At 32.1% G+C, this 20,711-nt stretch overlaps 2 protein-coding genes across 4 annotated transcripts; both read right to left on the bottom strand.

Moving 5' to 3' along the window:
- Positions 1 to 8,653: 8,653 nt before the first annotated feature.
- LOC145635937 (pectin acetylesterase 9-like) lies at positions 8,654 to 13,619 on the bottom strand. 3 transcript variants are annotated; one of them, XM_081687324.1, is made up of 13 exons: positions 13,466 to 13,619; positions 13,146 to 13,231; positions 12,328 to 13,038; positions 12,148 to 12,230; positions 11,239 to 11,368; positions 10,536 to 10,615; positions 10,336 to 10,422; positions 10,096 to 10,220; positions 9,879 to 9,996; positions 9,713 to 9,775; positions 9,498 to 9,603; positions 9,265 to 9,413; positions 8,654 to 8,923 (listed from the first exon to the last, which is right to left on the bottom strand). In XM_081687324.1, exons 3-13 carry the CDS (start codon positions 12,464 to 12,466, stop codon positions 8,813 to 8,815), a joined length of 1,191 nt encoding a protein of 396 aa, XP_081543450.1. In that variant the 5' UTR covers positions 12,467 to 13,038; positions 13,146 to 13,231; positions 13,466 to 13,619; the 3' UTR covers positions 8,654 to 8,812. The 3 variants fall into 3 exon arrangements, with proteins under 3 accessions (XP_081543450.1, XP_081543448.1, XP_081543449.1); XM_081687322.1 differs by having other exon boundaries at positions 8,691 to 8,923; positions 9,713 to 9,790; positions 13,466 to 13,618; XM_081687323.1 differs by having other exon boundaries at positions 8,691 to 8,923; positions 9,713 to 9,790; positions 13,499 to 13,545.
- Positions 13,620 to 16,086: 2,467 nt separating this feature from the next.
- Positions 16,087 to 19,174, bottom strand: LOC145634709 (chalcone synthase 3-like). Its single transcript, XM_081686105.1, has 2 exons — positions 18,951 to 19,174; positions 16,087 to 17,289 (listed from the first exon to the last, which is right to left on the bottom strand). The coding sequence occupies exons 1-2, from the start codon at positions 19,102 to 19,104 to the stop codon at positions 16,301 to 16,303; spliced, it is 1,143 nt and encodes a 380-aa protein (XP_081542231.1). The 5' UTR covers positions 19,105 to 19,174; the 3' UTR covers positions 16,087 to 16,300.
- Between the last annotated feature and the right edge of the window lie 1,537 nt (positions 19,175 to 20,711).

The raw sequence follows: 20,711 nt of genomic DNA, 5'->3' as shown, positions 1-20,711 counted from the left end.
TATTTAAAAAAAAAAAAAAAAAAAAACCTAAATGCATGAGAGTTTAGCATTGGGGTTTTAAAGGATTCTCGTTAACAGACTCTGTAATTATATATTAGATTTTGGGGATTTTTTCTCTCTCCTCTTAATATTTTTTTGTTGCAAAAAACATGTCAAATTCATTATTACAAGATCAAATTGATCTAAATCAGTATATATATAAAGACAATTTCAATTATTGTTCAACTTCGATTTGAAAGAATTTTATGTAATTGAAAGCAATTACAAAGGTAAACATCAAATGGGGTACTTGAGATTTTCTATAATTAGTTTTTATTTCTTATAATCAGTTTTGATTTGGTATAATCAGTTTTGTATCAGTACAATCAGTTTGATATGATATAATTACTTTTTATTTCTTATAATCACATTTAGTTTGATATAATCACTTTTCATTTTTTAAAATCACATTTTGTTTAATATAATCACTTTTTATTTCTTATAATCACATTTAGTTTGATATAATCACTTTTTATTTCTTATAATCACATTTGGTTTAATATATTCACTTTACATACCATTTAGTTTAATATGATAAAAAAAAAAAAAAACTCTTTGTTTACTCCAAGTTAATGAAATTTCAACTCTAGTTCTAACCGCCATTGTTGATTTTGATGAACTTCACATTGTTAAAGTATAAGTATAATACAGAGTGTCAGAGTATATCAAAGGAGGAGAGAGAAAAAAAAAAGAAGAAGAAGAAAGAGAAAATAACAGTTAAAGAGGAGAGAGAAAATCAAAAGGAAAAGAAAGAAAAAGCGTGTGATTTAAGCTTCTAAAAAAAAGTCTGATAAATAACATGACTTTACTCACTTCACATTAATATTAATGTAGACCGGGTTTATTATAGTCTTTATAATTTTTAAGAGAGAGAGAGTATTTTTTGCAATGTATACCAATGAGTTGGTATCTAAACTTAACAACTCCAAAAGAAAGTTGCTAAGTTTAGATACTAAACTTTGAGTCTCATTTGACAAAAAGTGTGGGCCCGTTTCAATATTCTAATATATTTTGTAATTTATTTAAGTTTTACCTTTTTTTTTTAATCTTATAATATTTTATATTAAAAAAGAAATGGATTTGGTGAACCATAAATTGAAAGTGACATTTGTATATTTTAGAGAGTCTCATCATTGGGAAATTAGGCTTCACATGAGTTGCTAAATTGAGAAGTGAGTATGGTATCACCATTGGAAGTAAAAAACAACTCATTTTGTATTTCAATACTCAAATTTGAATCTCACCATTGGAGATGGTCTTACTTCCTATTAAGATCGAATATAAGGCTATTAGGTCCTGTTTATTTTACCTTGAAGTGTACATATTTTTAGTTCAGTAAAAATAATTTCAACTTATTAAAAATAATTCAGGTCACTAAAAATGATTTCAGTTTAGCCAAAATAAGATTAAGTAAATCGGACCTTAATTAGTATAATTGTACATTTATAGAAGTTATACTATTGGAACTTTGGAAAATTAATGTGCTAATCTTATTTGATTGAATTGATAGAAGTCTGAGTATTATAGATCAATGTAATATTTTGATATGGATCTTGCTAACGAACGTCCCCGGGGCGTTGGATAAGTATTTAAAATAATACCTAAAGTGGTATTAATTTGGGAAAGCATGACAAAATCACGTGTCGATCGGTGTAATTAATGTTCATTTTAATTTAATCCTTCTACTTTTAGGTAGCTTATCCAACGCCCCGGGGGCGTTTGTTAGCTTTTGTCTTTTGATATTTTGTAAGAAACTATCTACTCCCTCGGTTTCGTATTAATCGCAACACATTCTTTTTACATCCGTTTAAAAAAATAAATAATAAAAAAAAAAAAAAAAACCCTCCTTTGGGCCTACTCTATAAATTTTAACTTTGTGAACATACTAGTGTTGCAATTAATATAAAATGGAGGGAAATAAAACCCAAAAGAAACTACTTAATAATAAAAAAAAATATTATAAGAAATTACCCAATGAAAGATAAAAAATGTTGTAAGAAACTACCTAAGGTAAAATGTTGTAAATTACTAGCTTTGCCGGATTTCCACTGTTGACCCTAACCCACCTTAACACACCCCAAAACCACCTATTTCATCCCCAAAACTAATGCATCTTGCTTGAAATTGCCTCCACCACGTCGAAGCCACGTCACCCTCCAACTTCATAACCACCACCTCTAACTCCCAAAACCTCCATCCCGAAGTACGAAACTAACCGTGCCAAATCAGTATATCCTCCAATAACCACCCCGAATATAACCTTATACTACCTTGAAAACAAACCCTTGCAGTGGTTTTGAGGGTGTTATGAGGTGGGTCAACACCATAAAATTAGGTCAACGGTTCAAACTCAACCAAAAGTAGTATCATACTACATTTTACCTTTTATTATGTAATTTCTTACAACATCTATACTAATATTTAATAACAGGAAAATTCAAAGGCCGTATAGAGTGCCATGTAGGATTTATTTTATTTATTTATTTTATTTATTTTTTATTTATTTTTTTGGGGTAGGTTTTCTACTTCCAATAATGCTTTTATATCATTTAATTTCCCAAATGACACTAACAATGCTTTTACTCATTATCATTTCCCCAATGACACTACTCCCCTAAAGTTTTTCTATTTAATATTTACAAATAAATTAATTTTCAATTATTCGATGTAACTTGATCAATCATCTTTATTTCTCCTACTTATAATCTCTATGCATTTTTAAAGGTTAGTTACAAGTGTTCTGATCTTCCCCTTATATTAATTTCATATTTTAAGTCAATTTTTACATTTTAATTTCTCTAAACTTTTCCATTCTTTTATGTATTTTGTAAGTTCTAGCTAAATGATAATGGGGTTGTTGGATGAGTCGATTTTCGTTTTTATGTAATAGTCTATTCAAAATATTAGTTTTGTAATTTTTGTGATAGCTTTCATGAATTTATCAAATAACTTTTTTTTTTTTACATACATTACAAAATAAATTATAGAGAAACATCTATTTAAAAAATAAATAAATAAAAAATTATAGAGAAATATACCTTTAATTTCATGAAATCTATCACAAAATGGAAAAAATTATTTTTTTTTTAATTTAATTTTGATGAATTTATTGGTTTTTTTTTTGTTTAATTTATGTTGTAATCACCTAATTCAATTCGTGATGATATGTACACCTATTAATGCAAATAATAATTTTTTTTACAGTGGTAAATTTCATGAAATTAAATATATGTTTTTTTATAATGAAATTAAATGTAAGTTTTGTTTATATAAAAAAGGCAAATTAGTCAAAAAAAAAAAACCCTTTTAAAAGCTTTATCGTAAAAGAAACCCGAAATTGAAATTTTTTTGTTTAAAACAACCTAGTCCCACTAATTCACTTAATTAACCTCTAATTTCTTCTTACCAACCTCTAATTCTCATTTTACTACATAATAATTGAATTAATTTATAGATTAAATCAATAAATAAAAAAAAAAAAAAAAAAACCACCCCCGCCATTAGCCAGCCACCCCTCCCTCTCCCTTTCCTCTTCCCTCGGCAGCAACCCCCCCCCTCCCAATTGAGCCACCGCCTAGCACCCTTACCGCCGGCGTCCCACCTCCCTTTCCCCTTTACAACCTCCATTCTTCTTCTTCATCAATTTCCTCCAAAGATTCCTAATTTCATCTTTCTCTCTCTTAGCTCAATCATGGTTAGCAATGGCTTCTCCCTCTCAATTTCCCTAAATTATCTCATAAAAACCCTAATTTATAAATTGAAGACTTTAATATCACCTCGAATTTCTCTCTCCTCCTTCCACTGCCATGTCCACCACGATTATTATACTTGACCTACAATTGTGCAAACTCTGATTATTGTTCTTGACCTTCTTTGGAACACGATGTTGTATTTCGAGAATTCGGGGTCGGATCAAGTTAATGTTTCTGGGGCGTGGGTGGTTTTTTGGTGGGCTGGCGAAGGGAGTACGACGATTTTCTTGGTGGTGGTTGACGACGGGAGTAGGCTAGCTGGTGGTAGGTTGTGGCTGGGGTGGTTTTTGTGGTTGGCTTATTGGATGGGGACAACGATTCTGGTGGCTTAATTGGTGGTGGAGGCTGTTGCTAGTGGAGGGGGAAAGGGAGTGGGTTACTGGGTGGTGGTGGGGATGGTGGTTTTTGGTTTTTTTTTTTTTTTTTTTTTTTTTTTTTACTTATAAACTAATGTTATTATTAAAAAGTTAAGTGAGAGATAAAGGATAATTAGAAGTCATTAGTAGTTAATTAGGTGAATTAGAGTTACCAGGTTGTCTTCAATAAAAATTATGTTTGTTTGGGTTTTCTTTTACAACAAAGCTTTTAAAAGGTTTTCTTTCGCAAAATGGTGCATTTAAAAGGTTTTTTTAATTTTTATAAAAAAAACATTTTACAAATAAATTTAATCCGTACATCGTACAGGCTAAATACTACGGAGTAGTTTTTTTAATAGTAGTTTCTCACAAAATTTTGGTTTTATCAGATTGTTTCTAGCAAGATTTTTATTTTTATTTTTTTTAATACATGTATAGACATCGGACAAATTTAAGTTTTATAAACATGATTTGCAATGTTAATGATATGTTACTTCGGGCTTGGGTGAACGTATACAAAGTAAAAAATAATATTGTAATACTAAAATAACTACATAGTATAAAATGATATATATATATATATATATATATATATATATATATATATATATATATATATATATATATATATATATATATTTTGTGAATAGCAAAAATATTTCATTAATTAAAAGTCATACGACATCTACAATAGAGATTCTACGTTAACAAATACATAAGATATTGTCATATTGAATCAAATAGAATTTTCCTTCATAAAAACTACGATCGTCGAGTAGATCTTGCACTGCGCAGCATCTCCCGCTTCTTATATCGCTGAAAATTATAGCCTTGTTGGAGAGACAATCTAACGATCGTTTGTAGCCGTGAGGATGATTTCCTTCTGATTCATCTGTTCGTATTCGAAAACTTGATAACTTTTTCACCAACGAAATAATTTCACGACAATCCATTATATCTGCTACCATGGATTCAAAACTAAGAAATTTCTCCCTCGAAAAGAGGAGATATACCTTGTCTTTCGAATGATGAGATCGAAAAACCCTTGTCTTTCGAAGGAGATCGGAAACCCTTTCTGTCGAGGGAGAAAAGTTCCTCCCAGAAGGAGGAAGCATTATTATAAACCTAAAAAAATAATAAAGAAACAAGGATTGGGGCTTTCCACCGATTAAAATCGATGGAAGCCCTTTCAAAATTCAACAATGGAAGCTAGGGTTTTGGAGAGAGAAAGGAGTCCTTAGTATAAAATGATATTATTAATAGGGCAAATACAAGTTAATCTCTGAGATACACAATATTTGTTTATCACATGACAATTTTGTAAATATATCAATAACTTTTTCAATAAAAGTGGGTCCCACAATGATGATGACTGGATAAAGTTGTTTATACATTTGTATTAGGTTTTGGTTTAAACTATACATATTAAAACTTATTGGACCTTAGCTTTAACTTATTTGAACACGTCCTAAACCGGTTCCAATACAATCCATCTTGTGTGTGGTTGACAAGTGACCACATCGTGTGACCACTTATAAAATAACAAAGTAAACCCTATAACACTAAGTGAGTAACCCCATAATGTTGACCAAATAACCTCTTTAACGCTGACCGAGTAACCCCTACAATGTTGGGATGGCTGGGTAGTGTTAGGATTTTTTATAAAATTGGTTTTTTAACCAACCAACAAGCGACACGTGGCAGTGTAAACCCCACTTAACAGATTCATGGACGAAATTTGTTAAGTGGTGGTAAAATCAAATTTTCGAAAAATTTTAATGTGTTCAAAATTAATTAATTAATTTTATTTTTGGGGTGTTAAAAACCATTTTCGGGTTTTTTCCTAGTGTTAAAATCTAAAATTTCCTAAAAATAATTTCAGTTCGGCAAAAATAAGGTGAAGAGTATAGGGCTAACACTAACGAATTATCCCCCATGATGTGGCCACACAGTGTGGCCAGCCACGTATAAGAATTCGCATTTCTCATTAATCTAATACGTAAAAATAATGTGAACTTGAAATTTTTTCTGTGGAGGCGGATGCACCAAGCATGGTGCATCTGGTTTTCTTTAAAAAAAAGGCGGAATGAACATTTAGTTGTTCAGTAAAGAACATATACTTGTTTTATAAAGAACATATAGCTATTTTATAAAGAACATCTAGTTTTATATGTTTTTTTGTAAATCTAAAGAACATTTGTAATATTAGTAAAGAACATGATAATATTAAAGAACATTATTCAAATAGTAAATGTACATTTGGTATAAATGACCATGTATGCATCACTACAAAAAAATGTCCATATAGAAACGGAATTCTAGCGACGGAATTTTATCCGTTTCTAAATTAGAGACGGAATCAAAAAATTCGTCTCTAAATTAATTTAGAGACGGAATTTAAAACTCCGTTTCTAATTTAGAAACGGAATGAAAAATTCCGTCGCTAAATTAGCAACGGAATTGAAAATCCATCTCTAAATTAGAAACGGATTTTTTTTCCGTTGCTAAATTAGCAACGGATTTTTTTTCCGTTGATGAATCTAGCAACGGATTTTTTTCCGTTGCTAAATTTAGAGACGGATTTTTTTTCCGTTGCTAAGTTAGCAACGGAGTTTTTTTTTTCCGTTGCTAAGTTAGAGACGGATTTTTTTTTCCGTTGCTAATATGAGCAACGGATTTTTTTATTCCGTCTCTAGATAATTTTTTAAACTAATTATTTAAAATATTACATTAGAGACGAATTATGTAAGTTAAATTCATCTCTAAACTAGAAACGGATTTTCAAATCCATCTCTAATTTAGAAACGGATTTGAAAATCCGTTTTTAAATTAGAGACGGATTTGAAAATCCGTTTCTAAATTAGAGACGGATTTTAAATTCCGTTTCTAAACTAGAGATGGATTTTAAATTCCGTCTCTAATATTTCTTTAATTTATTATCAATTATGAGCGTAAAAGTAAACAAATAATATTTGGTATAGTTGGTAAGAGTATCAATATTTGACATTGAGGTCATGGGTTCGATTCCTACTAACAGTAATATTGCGATTGGAGATTCAAGGAGCGTTACATGGAAAGCCGAGTTGACCCAAATAGCAGCTTTTTTTTCGATTCAAAATATTTTTTCCGTTGCTGAATCCGTTGCTAAAGCTAGCGACAGATTTATTTTTCCGTTGCTAAATCCAACGACGGATTTATTTTTTCCGTTGCTAAATCCAGCGACGGATTTTTTTTTCCGTTGCTGAATCTAGCAACGGATTTTTTTTTCCGTTGCTAAATCTAGCAACGGATTTTTTTACCAATGGATTTTAATCCGTTGCTAAATCTATCGACAGATTTATTTTTCCGTTGCTAAATCCAACGACGGATTTATTTTTTCCGTTGCTAAATCCAGCGACGGATTTTTTTTTCCGTTGCTAAGTCCAGCGACGGATTTTTTTTTCCGTCTCTAAATTCATTTAGCGACAAGGTTTTTACCAACGGAGTGATTCCGTTGATAAATCTGTAGCTAGCTATGTCCAGCGACGGATTTTTAGCAATTAGCAACGGATTTCACCTGTTGCTAAAAGGCCAAATTTTTGTAGTGCATATAAAAAAGTACATTTTATTGTATTATAATGTACATTGTAATATATTCTAATGAACATATATGTTATAATGTTGGTTACATGTTTAATGTACATTGTATTATTTGCATCATGTAAGTATATGAAAAAAGAACATTTTACTGTATTTTAATGTATATTGTATTATTTGAATCTACAACTTTTTCTAAAATTGTCTATTTGCTTGCTTTCTTCTTCAAAAATGGAATAATCGAACGATCTTCTTCAAAAATGGAATAAAAAAAAACAAATCAAAAAAATAAAACAAAAAATCGATTTGAACTCAAAAATCAAACCAAGCACAAAAAGAAAAAAAAAAACAGAAAGTTGCAAAAACTACTTACAGTCGAACAATTTCGTCAACCATACTTGAACAATTTCGCACCAACAAGTTCGAAATTCACCAAATTAATCTTAGGGTTTCAAGAATTTGAATCGGTTTGGTAGAGAAAACTTATAGAGAGAGAAATATTCTGGAGAAATAAAATTTTAGAGAGAGAGAGAGTATAGTATGAAATGGTACAAAAAAATTACTATGTTTATCTTTTTTTATCTTTTTCTTTTTTTACAAAACTTAAGGTAAAAACAACTTATGTTCATTAAAATTGAACAAAATGTTCTTTTCTACTACCATGTACCTTATTACACAACGTAATGTACATTCCGCGTTTTTTAGAAATTGAAGGCCTGCGTTTTGTTAACAAAGCAATGTCGTTTTGCGGCGGATGCACAATGCGGATAGTGCATCCGCTTGCACCAACCACCAATTAATGTGAACTAAACATGGCATAAGATTTTGTATTGTATATTTGGTTATATGCATACATGTCCTCAAAGTTGCTTAAGAAGTTGGATTGCTTAAGGTGCTGCTCTACCCTTTGATCAAAGTTTAACTATCATGTCAAACATAATTTACTCCAATTTTAGTCATAATAAAGTACAAAATTGATCAGAAACTTGTGATTGATTATCAAATAGCCCAGGTACATACAAGTTTATCAATCTTCAGGTATAGATTTTCTCCAAATCCTATGATAATTCACTGAGTAAAAATCTTGGTCTATGCTGCTGGTACAGAATGATAACAGGAAGCACTACAAGGATATGGACACTCAATCAACTTTGTCACCTTTCGTTCAAAATACCAATCACCTACAGCTTCTGCAACAGTCTGCAAGATACACTTAGTATTATTACTAGTTGATCATCAAGGATCGATAAATTCAGAAATCCCAACAAACGCGAATTAAGCATGCAAAATCATATACTAAGCAACATTGCTAATCCGGTTCACATTTTGGGCTAATCCGGTTCACATTTTGGGCTAATCCGGATTTAAGGCTCAGTTCTTGGTGATATGATCCTGATTGGTATTCACATATATATGCCGTGACAATATAAAAAAGGGATTAGATAAATACAGTGGCAATGCTTCTGTATTAGTGAAACAATGTACTTACTAGTTACTAGTTACTATCTAGATTCATATGTAAGAAAAGACTATTCAAGTACCTTGTTTTGGACTCTAGGGGAGTCGACGTCAAACCAAGTTTCCTGATATAAACTTTGGCCATGTGCAAAGCATGAATTTATAAACATTCCTCCCCTTGTTGAATGTGTATAGAAAGAGTACGTAACCTCAAGCATTTTCTGTCGAAAATCTGAAATACGGTCTCAGAAATTTTAGGTCCATTATTTGGCTGATTTTTGCATATAATTTACAGATTTAGCACTTTAAGTTATACCTTGTAGTGTCTGAATTTGACTGTCAGTGCAAAAAGTTACGTTTTTCTTGCAATTATTCCATTTCCCTTTCCGATCAGCTAAAGATGGTACCAAGATGTTGTGAAACTGCATATAATCAATCCCATAAAACCTTTTCGAAATATTAAGTTCAACCTAAGTTCAATGAGTTTATGAAAATGATACAGTTGACAGAAGCTAAGAAATGTGAGAGTACCTGCCACGTATCGTATGCAGAGTTTAAGATGAACAACGGAGTCTTGATGTAACTCAGAAGATACTGTGGAAAGAAGCACTGATAAAAAAAAAACCAATAAAAAAATAAATAAAAATAAAAATCGAGCTTTGCATAATTATATTTCAAGCAGTTTGCAATATCATACTTGCTTAGGATCGCTTTGAGAACTGGTGCACTCTTGATTCAAATTCTGTTCTACTCCTTGAAGAGAAACGACGTCATGGAATAAGGACCTAATTGTGTCATTGTGGGCTACATCTTTTCTGCAAGACAATTGACAATCATCAGAAATCAGAAAACAGATTATGGCAGGGGAAAAGAAGGCTAAAATATACAGGACATGAGTAAAAAGATGGACTCACATGTCTAAGAATAAACCAGCATCACTGATACATTTGACAGTAGCGTTTCCTGGAAGAGACCTGGAGAAGTTGTCGCAGTGTAGAAACACTGCTAAACCCCCTGCTGAGTCCCCAGAAAGCAAAGCCTGCAGAGTGTAGATCAGAGTACGCGTATATGTCATATAATGCCTACCATTTACACAACCAAGAAGATTTTTACAGTTAATCTTAGAATTTTATGATTTTATCTCAGCAATATACCTTCTCTGCATGTGCCAACCCTTGTGGAAGAAGATCAGAAATCATTGCCTGCCAAATTTTTTGCCCTCTAAAGTAAAGCGATTTGGTCTGTCCAACAGTGTTAATAAACATGCACAAAATAGACAGAAAGAAAAGAAAATCAGTAACAGGAATTGTGAGATCTGAATAGAAATCAAGCTGAAATGCATTTAGTCGTTTACCCCATCTTCATACTTGGAATTGCCAGCTAAGGAAGCTCCATCACAGTATCTAAGCAAAACGCGGTTCCAATTGTAGAAGTCTGTTATCAACATTATTTGAAGCATATTTATATTACATTTACAATTGGAAAAACAAAAATGACATGTCTAAGATTAAATCACTTTCACGTCTTTGCTTTTAGTCACAAGTGATGAAAAGCTCATTCCTATGGGCCGAATCAGGATATGTTTTCACATAGAACATGTTCATTTTAGTAAATAAGCTTGCAAAACAAGTTCATTCCAAGAACCTGGCACATATATATGTACATTATGGGTAGAATTGGAGCATGATCATATTACACATGGTCGAATTGAAGAAGGATTTTCAACAAGCAACTTTGCAAGGAACCTTACATGGCTTGGATAGGGATTATTATTATAATATGATTACAATGCTTAAAAATTATCTTATGTGATTAGGGGAAAGGTAGGAGATCTCCACCCTCAAAGTGTCCCGGCCAATCCTTCAATCTCGGACTAGGCAAAGGCAACCATAGTTCATGGAAACTTACCATTAACAATGAGTACATTGTACATACTTATAATATATAGTCCCATGGGACAGAAATTAATCAATAATGCATAGCATAAGCTTAGCATTCCTCATAAAGCAAGCAAGCAAGCAAGCAATTAAGTTAAATAAAAATACAGAAATATTCACCTGGGTTGTGGGAATCTTTGTTGCTTAATATTCCAGGAAAGACCCTTTCCTTGGCCATGTAGTGTGAGGAACCGCGACGAGTTTTAGCCCTCTCCAAGCAAGATTTTACATCATTGCACCATCCACCACCCTACCAAAACATCAATGTATACATCATCATATACATTTAAAGAGTGACCAATCTCAATTGTCAAAGCTAGTAACACTATCAAATTTTTTGCTTAATAAGTACCAATACTCTTACTAATTCCAATCTTCATTTCCAAATCCCCAAATAAAAGTCTAAAGTCTACCAAATTTTTTCACCATGATTGTTAATTATTCTCAATACGTAAGAAAAACACAAATTATTAATTCCTCTATCCCATAATAAATTTTTCACTCATGCTCATGTATTTTTTTTTTTCTTTTTCTTTTTCATGTACTTGTTATTTGTGCCTCACTCATACTTCTTGTACATTTCTTCCTCTCATTTCTAAATTACCGTGAAATTTGACAAATGGGAATATTATTCTGGGACAAATGGAATACAACAAATGTTTATGATTTTGTACCATTTTAGTACCTATAATTTATAGTTATTCTTAGTAGACAAGCAAATCATATAAAAACCATTCAAATCATGATTTATTATCTTTTTAGTATGATTCTGAATTTCTGATCCAATATTTGTTATCGATCTCAATGTGGAAGCAAATTATAATTATTCTCAATCAAGTAGCAACTCATCATTGTAAAGATTTCCACCTTAAAGTTTCTCGTATCAAATTTCAACTACTGTATAAACAAATTATTAAAATTTGTTCTAATTACTCTTTACTCTTAAATCTCTAACACATAATTAATTAATGGAAAATTGACAAAATTCACTATTTTAGACTTAAGAGTACCATTTTTTTTATGAATTACCTCAATGTGCAAAAGCCAATTGTTTGTTCCAGAACCGAATCCTTTGCTGAAATGATATGCAGGTAAACTCCCATCCAAGCAATCTTCACCCAAATAATATAAATTATTACACAATTTTAATCATAAAAATAAAGTAGTCACATAATTTTAAGCGTTATTAAATTTAAATTAAATACTTACATGCTCCAAGATCTTTGGCAGTAGTACTTTTCACCAGTGTAATGTCCACGAAAAGTTGAGAGGGTGATTGTGAGTAAGCACACCAAGGCACGATTGTTAGCAGAACAAATACGGCCACACTTAGTTTCAACACCACCATTTTTGTTACGTACAAAAACAAATCTCTTCGGAATAAAAATGTGTTACGAGGAGAAGGAAAGGACGGATTGAAAGGTTGACAATGATTTATTAAATCAAATCAAGATCCGCTAGAGAGGAAAACTGGAATGAGCTATATGCTTTTAGTGTCTTAGTTCAGGGAAAATGAGATGGAAAGATAGGAGGGAAATCAGAAATACGGCACTTAAATTCCAATTGAAATTTCTAGCCTAAGATTTGGATTAGAGAGTGAGAATGACTTGAGTAATCATCAATAATAATCATCAATAACTATATACTACATACTAAATATATATATTCCCATCCATTATCCATTATCCTATAGTCCCGCCCTGGCGCCCTCACTTAAGAGAGCTAAATTAGACATGTTAGATTAGGTATTGTATGATAAATTGATAATAGGTGTCTCATACGTATTAAAAAAAATAATAATATAAAAAAAAGGCAAATTATTATAAATATTAAAGATATACAAGAGATAGCTCAGATGGTTAGAGTTTTCTTCCGATTCCAACAGATTTTAGTATCAATTCTCAACCTCGCCCTTGTGGTCTCTAAACAACAACAACAACAACAAAAAAAAAAAAAAATTGCTTTAAGTTTGAAATTTTCTTATTTAGAAATTAGTGCATTTAAAGAAAATAGAGGAAGTATTTTACTCGGCCTAGCCCCTTTCCTCTGCTATCAACATGACCAATACCCGACGATCACCACCCATTCTCTTTCTGACCACCGCGCAGCCCATCTATTTAACAAGAGGCAAAAAGAAAACAATGCAGCTTTAGCCATAACATTATAGGTTCTTAATGAAGAGGCATCATAAGATCAAAGCCCAAACACAATTATATATAGCATCAAATCCCAATCAAATGGTTAAACTTTTTGGCTAGTCCAAAATGCTAGTATCATTATACAATAGATTAGCAAGAGATTCAAATTAACAAACAAAATTTAGTAATTAGTTGTATACAAGACTTACGAGCATGCTGAAATCAAGATCATAAATACTTACATAATTGCAAGTAAAAACAGAGAAAAATATTGGGGGAAAAAAAAAAAATCAAAATAAAGTGGAGAATGAATGGGTTTTTGGCAGTGAGTAGTGGAAGGTGGGGAATGGGGTGGGGATGGAGAAAAGCGAGAGATGATGGATAAGGATTTTTATTTTTTCAAAAGCTAATCATTATGTGACATGTGGCAGTAATTATCAATCAAAATATTGGAATCCAAAGGATTTTACTACATGCTTAGTAGGTGGAGATTGACTTTTACTCTCATTAATTATAGGATACTAAATTTATTACGAGCAAGAGGCTCTAATTTCTTGACTAAGGGCATGTTCCGATTTAATGAAAACAACTAAACTAAATTAAATTGAATTGAATTAATTGAGAGTGAATAGACTTGATTGAGAGTTAATTGAACTGAATTAAATTGTTTACAAGAAAAGGAAATTACTGAACTGAACTTAATTGAACTGAATTGATTGGAGCTGAGCTGAGATAAATTGAAATGAACTAAAATTAAGCTAAATAGCCGTAAGTTTTTTTTTTTCCTCACAATACCTCTAACTTTATTTCAAAATCCCACCTTCATTTATAATACTCATTATGTGTTTAAAAAATTGTGCCAATACATCTATTTCACTGATAATATATATACTTATTAATAAGTTAAATTTATAATAATTAAATATTAATAATATTCATTAGGACAATTCTAATAAGTACCCATAAATACTATTGATTGTTATATATAAATCATATACATTAATTAAAGTGAATTAAATTAATAGGACAAAAAGTCCAAACGTTTTCCAAGTTGTGGGAGGGGGTCGATGTGGATTTCTAAGCATCACCTCCTCCACTTTTTCTTGGATATGTATCAACGGTGTTGAAGGATACTCGAGAGACGACCTCAGTATCCTCTGTATAGAGAGCTTGGAGCCAAGCTATCATAGTGTGTAGACGTCCAACTTGAATCATTCTCAGACTGACGAAACTTCTTGACTTAGTAGTCCATCAATCTCTCAGAAGCACACATGGCAGCAACGAGGGTGTCAAATTTCTGCCTTAAAATCTCTAGATGCGCCCATTCTTTTAACCCATTCACAAAGTTGAACACACGATCTTTTTCATTTATGTCGGTGATGTCCAACATTATCGCCGAGTAATCCTTCACGAAGTCGCGAACAAATCTCTTTTGATGGCACTCTTGCAACTTCATCCGAGAAACAAAGCTTGTGTTGTCATGTAGAATTGTTCTTTGAGTTCCTCTTTGAACTCCGACCAATGTATCAATCTTTGTTCTTTCTGCTTCGATGTCTACATGCTTGGTGTACCACCAAATCTTAGTATATTCGAATAAGTACATGATGGCAGTATCCACCTTCTAATCGTCACTCGGGTGACATATTCAGAAATACTGCTCAATGTTGATCGAAGAGGAAGTTGCATTGTCAACTTCTTTGACATCTCTAGCGCCACTATAGTCGAGAGGTTTGGGCGGTTTGATCATTACCGCTTTGCGTCTCTGCCCACTGACCACTGTGCGCATTTGGGTAGCTCTTTTCTCAAGTGCTTCATAAGCTTATCCTTGAACAAAGTTCAATTGTTCACGAAGAGCATCTCTATCCTCCATAACTTTCACAATTTTGCTCGGCTTGCTTGTTTACAATGACTTGGAGCTAGAACCACTTATCTGCTATTTTCTCGAGCCAACCGAGTCTTTCTTCTATAAATTCCATCTTTGTGTAGCCCTCCTTGGTGCCTTCACAGGTTCCTTACAACGAGCCTTAAACCAGGGCTCTAATACCAAATGTTACGATCTAGGAATTTAGACCCCGAAATGTGTGGAACACTCTAGCCTTTTGGAGACTAGAACGCTAGCCCTGTGCGGAAGAGGGGCTTGTGTGCACAAAGCAACACAAGCGGGTAATTAAATATCAAGAGTACTCATGTCTATCTGGTTGACGGAGTGCGGGTGGTCAAGGCTTGTGACGGTCGATACTTCAAGGCGGGCACAAGCGGGTCCGAACTACGAGTTCGTAGTGCAACAAGTTGGTGTGGAGGGGAGCTATTATGCAAGTAAGACACAACATTTATAAATGTCTAACAACGGAACAAGTATAAAATCAAGGCAACACTTGGTATAAGGCTTCTTGATTTCATTAAACATTTGCCCTCTAAAGTGCATTGTTTATATTTTATTGATCTTTCTGCTTATAGTTAGAAAGTTTATCTAGCAATACTGAAAAGGTTCAAGCCATTAGAGAAGGTGATGGAACGGAGATAATGTTGATCGGAGTTAGGGTTAGATTAGAATCATGGAGGAGCTCTCTGAGTGGGCCGACACTGAGAAGGAGAGATAAAGAGGCGAAAGTTTTGAATACATGTAAGCTATGAACGACTGGTTGAGAATGAGCTTAGATATATAAAACAAATTTAGTAAATCCTTGGCTACAAAAGGGTTTACCTGTGCTTTTTTTTTTTTTTTTTAAAAAAAAAAAAAAATTAATATTTTAAAATCAAATAGAACGGTTAATTAAGGCGTTCGTCACATTTAATTAAAAAAATAAAGAAATCAAATAGAGTGGTTAACTAAAGAGGCGTACTATATGAGTCAACATACACAACGTCCCACTAACATAGACGTGACATAGACGTGCAGCGTGCTATTAGCGGTACCACCTTTTAAACTATAACATTATTTATTTTCTAAAATAACATTGCAAAAGAGGTATTTGATGAAAATGTATCACAATAATACATTTTATCATATCCGAATGCATTCAAATGTCATCGTAGCTAAATAGTTAATAATTAATTGGCATACTACGAAGAACGATAGTTTCAACTGTAATGCCTGGACCAAAGGCAACAAGCACACCCCATTCACATCCTTCTCCAGTAGTTGATTTGCCCTCTTTCAATGACCTCTTCCTCATCTCATCCATTACAAATATCACACTTGCACCCCACATATTCCCATACTCACTTAGTATGTGCCTACTAGTACTCAGCTTGCTCGTCTCGAGTTCAAGTTTGGCTTCCACCTTGTCCAATATTGCTGGTCCTCCAGGGTGAGCGACCCAAAAAATCGAATTCCAATTACTAATCCCAATATGATCAAACGATTCACTTAACAAAGTTTGGATGTTTTTAGCTATAATTTTGGGGACATCAGGACTTAAGTGAATGGTCATCCCAATCTCACTAAGGCGAGCTTGAATACCATCTTCTGAATCTGGTAATGTATTCTGCCCGGCCGAAACAAGCTGAAAGAGGGGTCGCTCACTAGGCTCATCAGGATCAGTACCCACAATCATTGCCCCGGCGCCATCTCCAAATATGGCAAGTGACACTAGGTGGGTCTCGCTTGGGGCATGGAAACTAATGGCAGTACTCTCTGAGCAAATAACCAATACACGAGCGCCACGGTTGTTCTCAGCAATGTCCTTGGCTATACGAAGGGCTGTACCGCCAGCATGACAAGCACCTAGAGGCAGGACAAATCGCTTTACCGTCGGCGGGAGGCCGAGAAGCTTGGCTAGCCGAAAGTCGGCCCCAGGTAAATCGAAGTCCGAGTTAGTGCCAAAGATAAGATGGGTTATCATTGACTTGGGTTTTCCCCACTCTATAATGGCCTTCTCAGCAGCCTCTTTCCCAAGTTTGGGAATCTCATTAGCACACAGAGCTTGACGAGTTCCAATGGAAGAAGCATTATTATCACCTAAATGAGGATTTTCTTTCAAGATTTCTTCATTCATGTAAAAGTGACGTTTCCTTATCATAGATTTATCGCCTGCATATGTAGCAATTTGCAATTTGCAATTTGAGATTAGGACAATGTACGTTATTAACTTTTAAATAAGGCGGTATAGGGTTATGGGCCGTATGGGTATACAGAGTTTGATCCCTCAGTTTGTTTAATTTATAAGTGGTCTATTTGGGAGTTTGGTACTATTTATTATTTCCTTCGTTTCTTTTTAATTAACACATTTTTTAATCAAGTTTACCATTATACAAATTCAATAATTAATATCTTTAATTAACGATAAGCAAAATTATAACTCCTTCGTCCCTATTTGATAATCACTTATTCCATTTTTGCTACCCCAAAATGTTAGTCACATTTGCTTTTTTCAAGTACCATTAATATTACTTTTTTACCAAAATTCTCTTCAATTTGCAAAAATATTTGTGCAAATTTAATTTTTCCAGATAAATTTTGTTTTTCCATGTACTTTAGTTACTTTCTCTATCTACTTTTTTGCATAATCAATGTAAATTTACCTTTTTAATGTATTTTTCCTAATTCTTATTCATTTTTATTAATTCCCGTAAAAATTGCCCAAAAATGACTATTAAATAGGGACGGAGGGAATAAAAATTAATGTTGATATTTTGAAAATATACATTGTAACGAATCTAACAAGATTCTACTTGACCATATTTTGCTTCACATACAAATCACAAAATTAGGTCTAAGGGAGGTAGTAGTCTTGTGGGTACAATTAATTAATTCTTGGAATCGTCTCAATAAGTATATGAATTATACATAAGATTTTAATTTTTTTTTTTATGCGAAAAACTACCTTATATACATCAAATTTTGTGAAAAACTACCTTATAAAAAAAATGTTGTAATAAACCACCTTATAAAAACTTAATGTTGTAATTTGCTACCACGTGCTTAATTTAACAATGAAAGTGAAAGAAAATTAGGGGTTAGGAAGGGGCTATGGAGAAATTAGGTGAAAAAAAAGAAAAAAAAAGATTAAAAATGGGTAATTATCCGTCTCTTATTCAATGCAATAATTCGGCAAAAGATAGATTTTTACAACATTTATTGTTTTATAAGATAGTTTCTTACAACATTTATTATTTGTAAGGTACTTTTTTTTACATCCGTTAAAAAAGGGTACTTTCTTACACATTTTTTTAACTAGGTAGCTTTTCACAAAAATTGACTTGTATATGGTAGTTCTTCACAAAATGGAAAAAATATAGTCTTGTCTTTTGTGGGTATAATAATTGTTGGATCGTCTCAATAAGTATATTATTAATATTTAGTTGTTACTCCCTCCGTTTCACTTTGTTAGTCCCGAAACTGGTTGTAATTTTTCTAGATTTTGAAACCAAACAACATTGCAAACCGTGCATACAAATCACTTTTATAAACTTCTTTCTTAGAGAAATAAATTGACTCTCTCAACTTAGCTCCACATGCTGGAAAATGGTTTCAAATTATAGAGTAAAAAAAATTGAGAATAGGGATGAGATTAGCGAGATTCTTTCCACATGACAATATTTCCCTAACGTTGTAAATTATTAACACAATCAACATAGGGGTGGGTGAATAGTGTAAATTTTAAATGTTACGTTTGAAAAAGAATAAAAGATCAAAATAATAATAAGAGTATGCACTTAATTAATAACAATAACTAAAGAAAGAGGGTATACATATGCGCTTGAACTTGGCCTTAAGATCAGTCAAACGATCGCTGTTTGTGGTACGGAAATGGTAATCTGGATAATCAGATTGATACATTACGTTTGGAGGGTTAGCAGTGCCAATGGCGAGGATCGTGGCAGGATTCATTGATGGGGATGCCATTTTTAGCTGGAACTGGAATAGGGTTAGCTTAGTTGATTATGAAACAACTTTGTTGAGGTATGTGTTTTACCTAAACTTAATTGGTTTGTATATCCTCACTGAATGGTATATTTTATATAGCCTAAAAGATTTGGTTTGATTCCTTCTAAGGTTTTCATGTTATTAATGTCATTTCTTGAACCATACGCTAATCCAAATTATTAATTTGCAAATTTTCCATCATTTAATTAATTGCCAAATTTTCCATCATTTAATTAATTGCCAAATTTTCCATCATTTAATTAATTGGCAAATTTATACTCGTATAAGGTTTCACAACTACCTTGAACAAAATCATACGGTTGGGGATAAATCTGTCATTATAATTATTAATACAGTAATACTATATTAGCTCCCGTGCACGGATATAATAAAAAGAATTTATAATTGTATACATGCATTTTCAGTGGAATTTATAATTAGACGGAGTAATCACATATATACATGGTTAATATAATATTTGTTTTTCTAAAGATTAGCTATATGTAACTTAAGATAAAAGTATTTTGCAGTCAATATTTAGCTTTGTCAAAATAAATAAAAATTAAATAAAAAATAAAATAAATAAAGAAAATTGGAAAAGAAAAAAAAAAGTTTATGCGGGAAAAAAAATTTAAGGAGAAGCTGACACGTGTATAATTAAAAAAAATGATGTAAACGGTTGTTATTTTAGTATTAATTATTATTCTTATAGATTAATATTACTATTATTAATATGGAAAATGCCATACATAGCCCTTAGGGCTATATAAGCATTAAATTTACACTTGAAAATCGTAAAAAGTTAAGAAATCATCAAAATATAAACACTAATTACACTGATTTACGCGTGTTTTTGTCACAAATTCCTAATTTTATATAATTTCCAAGAATGTATTTAATGCTTATATATAGCCCTTAGGGCTACATATAGTATCCCAATTAATATTACTCGTATTATTATTAACGTTTGGTTACACATTTCTTTGACACATCTATCTAGGAAATATTGTAGCATCTCGGTTAAATATTAGTTGCAACTTTAAGATATTATTTGTGAGATATGAAATATTCCAAAGTTGCAACCAATATTTAACGGAGATAGTACAAAAGTTAAGATATCTATATTGTAAAATAACATCAGGGCCGTTTCTGAGATTTCGGTGGCCTGGGGCAAAAATATAAATTGGGGCCCTAATTCACATATAATATATAAAATTTTAAGAAAATTGGGTATGCAAAATGAGAATACATATTTTATTATAATTAATAATTTTTAAAAACATCAAATTTCATAAAACATTGAAATTGCATTCCCGTAACTCTCGTTGAAATAATTACACCAGCCGAACCATTCAAACCAAGTATCCAACTAATCAATTAGATTTTTTTTCCCCAAATTTTGTAATATTTTAATGAAAGTAGTTATACAGTTTAAGAAAAATATAATTTAATACAAATAAGAGAACTTGATGAATAAAGTCATGTATGCACCATTCAAAAAAAAAAAAAGTAGGGTATGCAAAGAGAATTATATATAATTAGGTAAATTCCCGTTGAAAATTGAAGAGTAAAAAGACCGTTTATTT

This window comes from Chenopodium album, chromosome 6, assembly GCF_948465745.1.
Source record: "Chenopodium album chromosome 6, dcCheAlbu1.1, whole genome shotgun sequence".
Classification (NCBI taxonomy): domain Eukaryota; kingdom Viridiplantae; phylum Streptophyta; class Magnoliopsida; order Caryophyllales; family Amaranthaceae; genus Chenopodium; species Chenopodium album.
Note: the sequence above shows the minus strand (reverse complement) of the source record. Positions and strands in the feature narration are given on the sequence as shown.

Bases quoted from the DNA above. Each gene is read 5' to 3' on its own strand.
- LOC145635937 (XM_081687322.1), bottom strand. From the start codon at position 12,466: ATGGTGGTGTTGAAACTAAGTGTGGCCGTATTTGTTCTGCTAACAATC. The intron at 10,616-11,238 runs GTGAATATTTCT...TGTTGATAACAG, and splicing joins CAAAGATTCCCACAACCCAG to ACTTCTACAATTGGAACCGC. The intron at 8,924-9,264 runs GTACTTGAATAG...TGTATCTTGCAG, and splicing joins CCCCTAGAGTCCAAAACAAG to ACTGTTGCAGAAGCTGTAGG.
- LOC145634709 (XM_081686105.1), bottom strand. From the start codon at position 19,104: ATGGCATCCCCATCAATGAATCCTGCCACGATCCTCGCCATTGGCACT. The intron at 17,290-18,950 runs GTATACCCTCTT...CTACATATGCAG, and splicing joins GGCCAAGTTCAAGCGCATAT to GCGATAAATCTATGATAAGG.